The sequence below is a fragment of the Drosophila persimilis genome, unplaced genomic scaffold (genome assembly GCF_003286085.1).
Source record: "Drosophila persimilis strain 14011-0111.01,24,50 unplaced genomic scaffold, DperRS2 tig00000676-arrow-arrow-pilon, whole genome shotgun sequence".
In the NCBI taxonomy this organism is placed as follows: Eukaryota; Metazoa; Arthropoda; class Insecta; order Diptera; family Drosophilidae; genus Drosophila; species Drosophila persimilis.
The window spans coordinates 116,217-128,433 of NW_020825332.1; the positions used below are offsets into that span (position 1 = coordinate 116,217).

At 45.9% G+C, this 12,217-nt stretch overlaps 1 protein-coding gene across 2 annotated transcripts; it reads right to left on the minus strand.

Moving 5' to 3' along the window:
• Positions 1–89: 89 nt before the first annotated feature.
• On the minus strand, positions 90–6,985 carry LOC113566327 (G-protein coupled receptor Mth2). Of its 2 annotated transcripts, XM_026991508.1 has the most exons (5): positions 6,640–6,985; positions 3,437–4,200; positions 2,758–3,373; positions 2,487–2,681; positions 90–946 (listed from the first exon to the last, which is right to left on the minus strand). In XM_026991508.1, exons 1-5 carry the CDS (start codon positions 6,729–6,731, stop codon positions 769–771), a joined length of 1,845 nt encoding a protein of 614 aa, XP_026847309.1. In that variant the 5' UTR covers positions 6,732–6,985; the 3' UTR covers positions 90–768. The 2 variants fall into 2 exon arrangements, 1 of the variants encoding a protein (XP_026847309.1); XR_003409059.1 differs by lacking the exons at positions 2,487–2,681; positions 2,758–3,373; positions 3,437–4,200; positions 6,640–6,985 and adding an exon at positions 1,267–1,293 and having other exon boundaries at positions 880–946.
• Between the last annotated feature and the right edge of the window lie 5,232 nt (positions 6,986–12,217).

The window sequence follows — 12,217 nt, forward strand, 5'->3', positions numbered from 1 at the left end:
GTTGTAGTTTTTGTTTTCTGTGTGTGAAAATCGTTACCGAAAATCCAACGTAAACACCAACTAAATCCCAAGTGAATTGCGGACAGATCTTTCAGTTTTATCTTTGGCTTTATTCGTGTGTTCAGGTTTAATTGTACCGAATATATTTCGTACTACAGAGACATGGAGCGTGGTAAGTACGTACATATATGCGAAAAAAAAAAATATATATATAATGAATGCAGATGCAGATGCAGATACAAATCTTAATTTCATCACCGCACATCGATATATATGTATATATGTGTATGTAGGTGTGGGGTGGTGGTGCTTTATCTGTGACTTACGGACTAGAGAGGCGAATAAGTAGTACAGTAGAGAGTACAGTGATCTCTGGAGGCGACACTAATTTCAGATACATAAATACTAGATATGGCGCTTCGAAGCGTGCTCTTACACTTAAAATATATCAGGTTGTTCGCGTTCTTTCTTGTTTGTTTGTTGGTTTCTTGGTCTGCCAGACATGGACATATATAGCATATAGCATATAGTATATAGAGATAGACAGAGAGAGTGGCCTAATGTGGGGGCGGGGGAGGGGTATCTGGGTTCCTCTTATAATAATGTCTTTTCATAAAGTACAATCTGAATATATATGGCGGCTGCTGTTCGATGTACATATATGTATCCCCAGATATAACTATTCGATGATGCTCTTGGCACGAGACGATGGCTTGGGGATGATCTCATCCGGTCATCGGGTCATCGGGTCATCCGGTGATCCGCTCCTCAGCGAAAGCTGGTCGTGCGCTGATGATGATCCACGCCGGCGGACTGTTGGCTAATCACCAGGGGCTTCTCCACCGAGGGCTTCTCCTGCAGCGACAGATTGGCCACGCTGCTCGATGTGGTCTTGGTGGAGTACTGGCTCTGACGTTGGGTGCTGCCATCGCGCACACTCGAGCATCTATGACGTCCATTGGGTGGGCAGCGAGGAGTAAATAACAGTGAACAAAAGACTGATTAGACGGGTTAATGGAGGAGTGTTAAATGTTTGGCAGATAGCCAGAAGCAGACACAGATACAGATACAGGTGCAGATTAGAGATAGAATCACAGAATACCATCACCGATAGACACAAAAAGAAGCGAATCACTCTGATTAGGCTTCAAGTAGTTAGATCGTTGGTTAGTCAGAGGGGAAAGAGAGGCAGAGAGATCCATTAGTGGTTGTCTTTTAGTTAGTCATTCCCCAATCCTCTACGGCTCTACGGCTCTACGGCTTTACCTTGGAATATGTTTTTTGTATGGGTTTATGGATGGATTTCTATTGGCCAACCTTTGGCCCAGTACTGGGACTGGCACTGGCACTGGCACTGGCACTGGCACCGGCATTGGCCTTCATTCGCAGCTTTCCTGGCAGTCCATTCGCATCCGAGTTGATTGACGTCGAATTGGTGGATGTCGAGCCATTCGATGGCGTTGGCTTCAACAGTCTTCGGGGTGCATCGATGGATGGATTGGATGGGGTTCGATTGGCGTTTGGACGGATTTACATAGATGGACACACATTATAGATGCAAACAAGAGTTACTTTTAGTTATTAGAGCTACGTTTAGCGAGTCTTTGAAGTGGATGTTTGTTTGTTTGTTAAGTTGTTCTTTGTGGCTAGGTTTTTGGCATTCGCTAACACTGCCTCATGCTTATGCCTCATGCCTCATGTGGCAGCAATAGTAGCATTAGCATTAGCATTAGCATTGGTTTGTTCGTGTTTGGGTGGTTCTGTGTTGGTGGGACTTGAGTTAGTCTGATGTTTGAAGCTGTAGCTGTTTTTGTTTCTGTTTTTGTAGCTGTTGAACTTGCTGTTAAGCAATACCGAAAGCGGTCTGGACAGGAGAGAGAGATCATAGCATCATTTAGGGTATCTATGTACATATCCATCTGTCGATCTTTCTATCCATATATCCATATATCTATCTATCTACGAGGTGCATGCAGGGGGCGGGGGGGAGTGTTAGTGTTACGTGTACATGGGGCCACAACACTCGAGCAGACGCTGCTTACTGTCATCGATGGGGCGGCCCACACTATACCGCATGGGAGTGCACACCACTGGTGGTGGTCGCGGCATTGGCGAACGCGTTGCGGATCACGACCAGCCGTCGGATGTGGCTGGAGGCGTCCATGAATCGCTGCCGCACCGAGAAATTGCTGCCGGCCATCGTTGTGTTTGTCTCTGTTTGACGCAGACTGCGCACGCGTATCGTTCTGGATGGGTGGGTAGGGGGGTAGGGGGGTACGGTAATGAGAGGTAAAAAACGAATGGAGAGGCACAACATACAGAACGGGGCACACGTGTGAGATTACAGAGATTACTGGGCTTTAGGCTTTGGTCAAAGGACGATTTCCTAATTGGAAACAAAAGGAAGACAAAAACAGGAGAGGAGAGGTGGACAGGACACGAGACACGACACACGACACGGGCACTCCGAGGACGCGGTCACTCACCTGTTGGTTATCAAGTGCTTGACCTTCTTCTTCATCACGAACAGCATGAAGATGAGGAAGCCCTGCATGGCATTGCACAGGTCCGAGATGTAGAAGATCTTCGACCACTTCTTGTCGTTGCCCACGAAATACGAGATGATCTCCGAGGACCAGGTGACGCCCATGATGAGGAACAGCCGCAGGAACAGTCCAAACCTAAGGCGGAGCAGGACACGCCGTGCGCTTTAGGGATGGAGTTGAATGGCAGGTGCGGGGCAGCCCCTTCACTTACTTGTCCTTTTCGGTGCGCAGATTCTTGGTGCTGTCCTCGCGGGCTATGATCCGGGCCATCTCCCGCTGCACGCCGTGGATCTTCACGGAGGTCATCACGAACATCACGGTGTTGGCCACAATGATGGCCAGAATGGGCCCAAAGAAGTAGATCATCGCGGACCAGTTGCGCATGTCCAGCCAGCAATATTGGCCCCCGCCGATGCCCGGCTTGAGGTCGGCCGGCCAGTCGGTCTGCTCCTGTGCGATCCACGTGAAGGCCAGGAAGATCAACGCCGCTCCCCAGGAGTACAGCGAGTAAAAGAGGAACCGCTTCTTCTCCTGGAATCGATTGATGCCCCGTGTGCCACGGAAATTGTGCCACAAGTCAAAGCTGATGACATTCAGCCAGAAAAAGGCCGACATGAAGCAGAAGTAGGCGGTGTATCCAAACACTTTGCAGGAGAAGTCGTCCGGATCGAGGTTCTTGAGGAGCAGAACGCAGCAGAGGGCCGTATAGCCGCTGGAGAGACCCATCAGATAGCACACGAGACTCTTTCCGTGCTGATTCCTCAGCTCGGGTATCAGCAGATAGACGGCGATGGTGAGCATCATAAAGGGAATGGAGAAGAGCATGGCTGCAAACGAGAGATGTCTCGATTAGTGGAGAACTCCAAGGGGAAATCGGGTTGAACTCTTACCGTACGCATTGATGATCTTCACTGTGGTGTGCTCCGTGTCTGTGTCGCAATTGGCCGGATTCAGGCTGTAGTAGAGATCCGTTTCGTTCACGTAGGACACCACCAGACAGAACTCGCTCTTGTTGATGTAGTTGTGATCGTCCAGACGGAGCATTGAGCCGTTCTGGAACAGCAGATAGTCATCGAAATCGTTGATCTCCGGCTGCAGGGAGAACATCTTGGGGCAGGGCCTGAAGCTCTGCACCGCAAACTGCTTGAAGATGTTCACCGACTGCGTGCTGCTGTTGTCGAAGGTCACATTCATCACGGGCTGTGGCCAGATCCTGGTGTCCGTGGTGTCGTTGTTGCACTCCTCCTTCTCGCTGTTGTACACCTGACCCCACGGACAGCAGATGTTCAGGCAGGCCTTCAGCCTGCAGATGCAGCCGCGCGGATGCCAGTCGACATCCACGCGCTCCACCAGGTCCTTGTAGATGTAGTTGTACTGGCCCACCAGGTGGCTGGGTATCAGCACTCCCTCGTACGAGTAGCTGCCGTTCGGGAAGGGCGTGTAGCCCGTGAGGTTCACGGTGTCGAAGAAGGTGCACGGGACGTGCAGGCCGTCGCGGATGTGGTAGATGTTGCGCTCATCGGGCATGGCGTACACCCCAAAGGACGTGCCCGGCAGCAGGCGGAAGACAACGAGGCACAGGACTCCCATGAGAGTCAGGCCGCAGTACAGGGATCCACCCCGTTGATGGACTTGCTTTGTCATTATGCTGGTTCTACAAGGGAGAAAGGAAAAGAAGGACTTAGATGTGCGTACACATTTGTTCTCTGGCTGATCTTTCTTAGAGCTACAGACCCAGTGTCATGGGGAGTGTCCCCCCTCTGCACATCCGTCCATCCTTCAAATGAAGGACACTCAAAGTAAATACCCCATAGCCATAGGAATATTTACCTTTTCGCTTAGTTAATGCCATACAAAATGAGGCCACTAATTTTGGTTAAGGGACTCATCATTCCAACCAATTAGTGAATCATCATCCCACAGGGACACCAGGACACAAGGACAACAGGTTACAGAGCAGGAAAGAGGAGCAGAAACTGGCACAGCCACAGGCACAGGAACAACAGGAGGAAAAGCAGGAAGGAGCAGCAAGGACAACGTCACATTCAATTAGCACCCAAACGAGTCCGGGGGGACACTCTGCCAATGCCCCTGCCACTGCCACTGCCGCCCTGTGTGCGTTCGTTCTCTCTGTGGGGCATCAATCATAAGGCCATGCCGCAAACATTTATGGATTCGTGTTAAATTGATACTAACTGCCGTCGTCGTCTGTCAATAGTCCTCCCACGCCTCCCACGCCTCCCACACCTCCCACCCCTCCTCACTCCTCCTCAGTCCTCCTCAGTCCTCTCTGTCTGATGTGTTTTTCCTGCTCTCCACTTTCAGCCTGGGCATTTTTCAAAGCGCTGCTAATGAGCCTGCCATAATTTCATTACAAATGCGAAAAGTTATACCCTCTGCAGTAAAATGTGTTCGCTATCTTATCGGTTGCATCATTAGTAGAGTGCCGGAGTGGCGGAGTGCTGGAGTGCCGGAGTGGCGGCGGGTATCCTAATTCATTGATCCGCTGATTGTTTGCCATCGATGGGGCCTGGCAGCAGGCAGCAGGCAGCAGGAGCGGGTAAGGGTAACCTGTGTGTGGCATTGACGGGCGCGTGGGCGTGGGCGTGGGCGTGGGCCCACAAAATTAGCATGAATTTATGGCTGGACGATGGAGCGGAGCAAACACATTAAACTCTGCCCCAAAAGGTGCTGCACGGAGGCAGGGGGTCAGCACTTATCTCTCCTGATGGAAAATTAGCATAATTAATCGTTAAGTACATGCCACTTGAGAGATTTCAACAGAATCGAATACACATACATACATTCCGGAATAAAAAACCCGAAGAGATTTGAATTTATTTGAAAAAGAATCAAACCATGTGGAGCATTCACGAAACATTGAAAACAATTGGCCATTAAATTGAATTATGGCCCAGCAAATCTCTCTACTCCAGATTTTTCCAATGCCAACAATTTCAAAAAAAAAAAAATAGCTATAATTCTTCCCGATCTTTCTTTCGGCTTTTTGTATATTTTAATTCGGGGCAAACAAATTTGATTCTGATTTCGACTGCGATTTCGATTTAGATTTAGATTTACCTGCGATTTGCAGTTCAAGCAAAGTCGTAATCGTCGCATCGTAGTACCGTGGTATCGTATCGGATGATGGGCGGAACTACTTAATATTCTGATCGGGGATTACGTACATTCCATGATTGGTTGATTGATTGATTGCCTGATACGCTGAATCATGGTAGTTTTTTCGTAATCGCCATGGAAGTGATTCTGGGAATGCCAAATGGGAACGGGGTGGCGGCATAGATTCGTAAATCTTTTTATAAATAGTGTTTATAAGGAGAATGGCGGGGCCTGCACCTTTTGATTACACACAGGCATATGCATCGTATGATTTGAGGGATCAGCGTCTCTGGTGACATCTGTTACAGTATTACCCAGAAATCATATGGGATAATGGGCTATTAAGGTATTGTAATGGATTGATGGTGCACGATGTGGCATAGATTGTTCGATTGTTCCAACTACAAACCGAACTGAAAGCCGAAGCCGAGGATCAGCTCAAAGAGATATTAAATGTTTTTGAATGATTTCATTAAAGGATTCCACTCAATGTTAGCCAAGAACTTTGTGACTAACATCATTACCAGCTTTCCAGAAGATAACCCAATCGTAGCTCTGATTGATTTCCGAGAGATAATATCGGTTAATGGCCTATAAATAACTCGAATGTTCTCAGCAGTGACACTCGATCGAAGGTTCTCTGAATACAAATACGAATGAAAAGTGAATGCGAATGCGAATGCGCATTGCGAATGCGAGTGAGTAGCTGTATGGAGTAGCTGTGCTGTTTGTGAATTTGTTGTGCTCGGGGCTCGGGGTATAAAAAAATGTCTTATTTGTGGTCGGTAACCGATAAGATAAAGCCACTTGGCCAACGCCACTCGCCTGCTAATAATGCCTGACAAAAGAATACGATCGACGGCTCTTATTTATATTATATGTACTCGTATATACACACGATTCTAGGAAAATATATGAACCATCTGATGGCTTCTCGGCGCTTGGCTTGGCCTGGCTTGGCGAAAATACTTACAGATGCTCCGCCAGGGACTTCCTCAGGCCAGTTGTGGTGTCTTTCGATTGGATGATTATCTGGTTGATTTTCACAATTTGGGGATTGTCCATGGTCAGTAGTAGTGGTAGTCGGGTGGTCGGGTAGTTGGGTAGTTGGGGAAGAGCAAAACAACAACAGGATGTGTGAGTCAAAGAGTCTTGTGCAGTGGCTGCGGTGGCGCCTCTGAATCACTTTCGACCAACTGTTTGATAGAACTACTCTTAAGCCCTGCCAAATGCCATTAAAAGCCCATTTCACTTAGCGAAATGTATGCGAGAAATCCCATTGGAAGATTTATCGCACACACAAAATTGTGTGTGTCACCATGGAAAATCGGCGTATGCTCAGATTATAACAATTCTCTCAAAATATGCACAACAAAAACACACACAAAAACAGACCCTCTTCCTGGTCGTCGCCGGTCGTCGGTCGTCGGTCGTCGGTCGTCGGTGGGGGTTATACCCAAAAAAAAAAAAATAACCATGCGACACGAAATGAATCCAAAAACTCACATAAATATTATGTACTACGTTTCATGCAAGTTTTTATTCAAAATGAATATCTTTTTGGGTTTTTATTATCACGTACATATGCCTCAGCGGCAATGGTTTTCTTTATTGGTTGTTGTTGTTGTTGTTGTTGTTTTTGCTGTTGCTCAAGTCTTATGTGCGGCGGCGACGACGGCGGTGGCGACGTATTCCCATTATCTTGTGGAGCGCCGCGGTTCGTATGTAAGACTAATCGGACCCACAGCCCATCGCCGTGGAAGACAGGAGAATTCGCTGAAGCCCATGGCAAAAAACCATTGCCACCACACTTGAAGGTGAACTGTGGGGAAAACCGTGGTCAAATTTGACGATTGGTTATCATCCGTCCGTTTGCCTTTTCAAACAAACACTTTTCAGAATACTTGTTGAATGGTGCTATATGGCTGACCCATTGACGGCTGTGTGGTGTGTGGATTCCTTTGGCTCTTTTCGTGCGAAAATTCCAACACCAAGTATTTTTAGACCCCTGGTCTGTAAACAAAGGCACGGGGAGCCCACCGAGCCAGCCACAAATTGATTGCCATTGGAGAGTGGGATGGCAAGTTTGCCAAATATTATTCCTTGATACTTGCCACACACTTCCACCGACACCAACACCAACACCAACACCACTCAACAGTCGACAGTCAACAGATACCGCCCTGAACTTGCCACTCGGCGCAAAAGATAAATGCTCTCTCGCTCATTAGCATCGATGATGGGGCGGGAGAAAGCTTTAGAATCAATTAAATGAATGGGGGGATACCCTGTCTGATATCGCGCACCAAACGATCATCGATTCCATAAATCAACTCGAACTAGAGAGATCTGTGAATGGTTTGTATTCAAATTTGTGTGCGGATACGCTGTCCAAATTCGATAAATTCTATTAATTCTCCTTATATTCGTATTATGTATTTCGTAATCATCTCTATAATTTACATCAATTTATACCGAATGAATTTTAAATTGAATGTGTTATTTCTATAAATATGTATGTTGTTCTTACCCTAGGCTTTCCTTATAGATATGGATATATAGAATGTACCTAAAATGCATATGAATTTCATTTCGAGGCTGTATCTAAATGATAGTTGTGGAATGTTGTTAAGTTTTTTAGCATCGAACAACAGCCGATTATTCATAATTTCTCGGCCCCAAACAGGGACTAGCTGCCTCCAGAGTACACTCGACCGATCCCAAAGAGAAACCCCCATTCGATCTATGAGTGTGCGTCGGAAACATGAGATTGAATGGAACCCTGCCTACCAAACACCATAGCCGCCGGCACCGTCACCGTCCGAACCGAACCCCAGGAGATTAATATGCTTGCTGGGAGTGAGTAATGTAATGGCTAGAGACCTGGGATTCGAGGCGAGAAAAATGGCTCCAGATAGCAGGGAAATACGGAGGAAATACAGCTGTAAAAACGCACCACAAAAGCATTTAACTAATTAATTGGTAATTGCATTTGGCTTATCGTGAAAATGCACAACGGGAGGGCAGTCAGGCAGGCAGCCAGAACCCCCACCCCAGAGCACCAATGCCCTTGGAACAACTCCCACATGCGTGATAGTGCAACTTTAATCGCAGTTCCACTTTAAAAATTGTATATTATTTGATTATATGTATACATATATCAAATTGCGATGGTGGGCTCTGCTTTGGATAAAAGATCTATTATATATAGAAACAGAGCAAAAACTGTTGGAAAATTGTAGCGAAATAAACAGACCTCTAAGCAAACAATAAACAATATTCCAAAGATGTTTCAACAGCGATATCCCCCCCAAGCGCCAAATGTGTGCAAAAGTATAAACAAATTCAAATTCAAATTCCCATTCCATGTCGATTCCCAGACGATGGGATTGTGTCTGTATGGTACAATACGATACGATACGATATGATGGGATAGTCAAGGTGAGATCTTCTCCAAAGGGTGTTCTTCTACCACTGCCAAAGCGATTCCAGCCTCAGTGACTCAATCAGAGTCTGGTGTGTGCAATGCATCGATTGCCGAACACAGTTGTTTTTTTTTTTTTTTGTTTTACTTATTTGTCATGCAATTAGCCAGGCTTTTGCAGGCGCGCTTTGATTTTCTTATCTGGAAAGCACTCTCCTCTCCTGGCAAGTAAATGGCTATAATTATATGGGGGGCATCGAGTGCGACGACACCTATCACCCTTCCCCTCCCATCCGTTGAACCAATCAAGTGAGTCACTTGACACCGCATGATCATAAATTCCACCATAGATCCTAGATCTACTTAAGCCATTTAAACGATCCACCACTTAATCCGTTCAGATATGATATATAAATGAGTTGCCATTAAATTATAAATATAAATTTCATTTCATTCAGGACCCAGCCCATAAATTATGCCAGATCTTTTGGCAGCATACAAAATTCTTTACGAAAGGCGGAAATATTTCGATATATTTTGTAAATGGAACGAAACTATTAAATGGAAATGCTGGGGAAATGCTTGAAGATTCGTTTCTGGGAAAGGCAGCATAGATTAATGATCAACAGATGATACGAGTACAGGTTCTGTAGACTTACCCCGAGATCTCAAGCTCTCAAGCGATGAATAATGAATGAATATTATAAATTTATTCAGCTCCAAAGTGTTGTTCGGGTTTTCCTTGTCCGTAGATCAGTGTATTTCTATCTATACCGACATATATATGTTGTAGATATAGCAATAACTGAACAAATAAATGAACCTCTTTGATTGAAGAGTGTTTTTGATGTTTTTGCTGGTTTTGTTGGCTTGAGTGTGCGAAAAAGTGGATTGACAAGTACCGGCAAAAATATACTTGTATTATCGGCACAAAAAACCAATAACGAAACTTGGTTTTGGGTCTTGGGGAATGGGGAATGGGGATGTTTCGTTCGAATCAGTCGGATCGGATGTGTTTTTTGTAGCAGGTTTTTCTTATGCAAATTGTTGTGCGACGGGAAGAGTCTGTGGCCTGTTCGCTCTCAAGGTGGGTAACCGCATAAAAGTTTTTGTACCTGGCCAACCTGGGGTTTCTCAAGAAATCCTCATAACCATAATGCCATAATGTGTATATCTGTACATATAGTGACCCGCCGATCGGCTATTTCTCACTCACACCCTCGAATACACAGGGAAAAAAAAGCACACACAAACTTCGACTTCGACTTCGAGTTCGGAGGGGGAATTGGAATTCCCACTAGAGTGGGTGTAAATATGCGAACATTCGACGATACTGTGGACACCGAACGAACCGGTTTGTAAGGTATAAATAAGTGCGGTTTAAGGCACAACACACTAGATTACAAATTAATTAACACTGGCAGTCGTAATTCCCATATTATGATTGTCTCTCTCGTGTCTTTATTATTTTGTATTATTTGTATTTTGTTTGGAGTTTCCATTCAGCCGCCGCTGCTCACTCACAACACTCCCACAGCCGTCAACGTCTCGTAGCGAAATGAACTCGAGGCGGGCCGAGCCGCGGACTGCAAAAATTAAAGGTAGGCAAGCAGCCGGACTGACTGACGGACGGATAACAGGGCCCCACTGTTCGGGGTCCCGCTGTTGGGTGCTCTGGCGCTGGCGCTGTCGCTGGCGCTAGCGCTCTGTTAAGCTTCCACGCTATAATTGAAATTTAAACAAAACAAAACCGAAATCTTTGTAGTGCATGATCGAGTGTGCCAGCCCAGCAGAAACAGTGGCTCGACTGTCTGCTGATTGTTTGTGCGCGAACAGAGCAATTATCGGACATCGGACATGAATGGGGACTTCTTGAACGGAGTGTGGAGTGGCGGAGTGGCCCCCGGGGGCAGTACGTACTTTGGCTGTTGTTTTGGGGATGGGATGTGACTCAAAGTGTGATCAACAATATGTCCAAACAGAGCGTATAATTAGCTGGAGCTTTTTTGGGCTAAGCTAGAGCAAAGCTCAATACCTAACGGTGGTTCAATCGAGTGTTGTGCTTGCTTTGTTTTGCTTTGGCTTTCGGTGACTTTGATCTTCGGAGAGAACAAAAGAAAGGGAGAGTGTGCGAAAGCTCCCAGTAATCATTACAGAAGAGATCGTAGGAACAGGAATGCGAATCAGATAAGCAGAGAGTAAGCTTGGAAAGCATTGACAGAAGAGAAACAGAGATAGAGATAGCACCACCACCTAACATAAAAACTCCTAGAGCTAGTGACTGAGAGATCATTGCAGAACAGAAAAGAGGTGCATATATACAACTATGTATTAAAGGAGGCGTTAACGAAGATTTAAGATACTCTGGACTCAAACAAAGATAGTGAGAGTGCGAGAAGGAACATTTTTATGACGGGTGTCATCACCCATAGAGCACGGCACATCTGTAGCATCTGCAAGGCGATACCCTTTGGCCCCTCTGTGGGATCTTCCCGGGGGGGGGTACTTTTCGACGTTGATATGCTTTGCTACTCACTTGCTGATACGAGAGAACTATGGGAACGAACCATACAACGCTTCGACCTTGAGCAAATTTAAGCAAACAAACGAAAATCCGCTTTCGAATTGTGAATCAGTTAAAGAATATATGTACATATGTATGTAGATTGTCCCCACTGGGTGGGACATGCTTTACAGTAGCGCTATAGAGCCACCAAAAAAGGAACCCAAATCCCACGTCTCGAATCGGGGAAAGCAAACATTAACACGTAGAGCTTTAAAAGCACACACACACAACTCTACAGAGATATTATATACATATGTATACATATGTATGTATATATATAGTCAAAACTAATAAGTACGGTACGTGTTCAGAGTCAGCTATAAACCAAAAGTCAGCCAAGTCCAAGCCCAAGTCCGTCGTCAATTACTATTCCAATGTCTATCCAGGGATGCGAATGGATCGCATGGGTTGCATAATGATAGACAGATACATACATATGTAGACCAGACCACCCCTTGGAACCGAACATTAACCACATCTATGGGGAGATTTTAGATGGTGATGGTACATTATATTGCAATTATTAAACGATCGAATGCGTTTAACGATTGGAACGTGCCC

What these genes read in the sequence shown, in the direction of transcription:
- LOC113566327 (XM_026991508.1), bottom strand. Translation starts at nt 6,731, where the DNA reads ATGGACAATCCCCAAATTGTGAAAATCAACCAGATAATCATCCAATCG. An exon ending in AAGTCCCTGGCGGAGCATCT is followed by an intron (nt 4,201 to 6,639) that starts GTAAGTATTTTC and finishes TCTCCCTTGTAG; the next exon opens with AACCAGCATAATGACAAAGC. An exon ending in AAGCACTTGATAACCAACAG is followed by an intron (nt 947 to 2,486) that starts GTGAGTGACCGC and finishes TGGACGTCATAG; the next exon opens with ATGCTCGAGTGTGCGCGATG.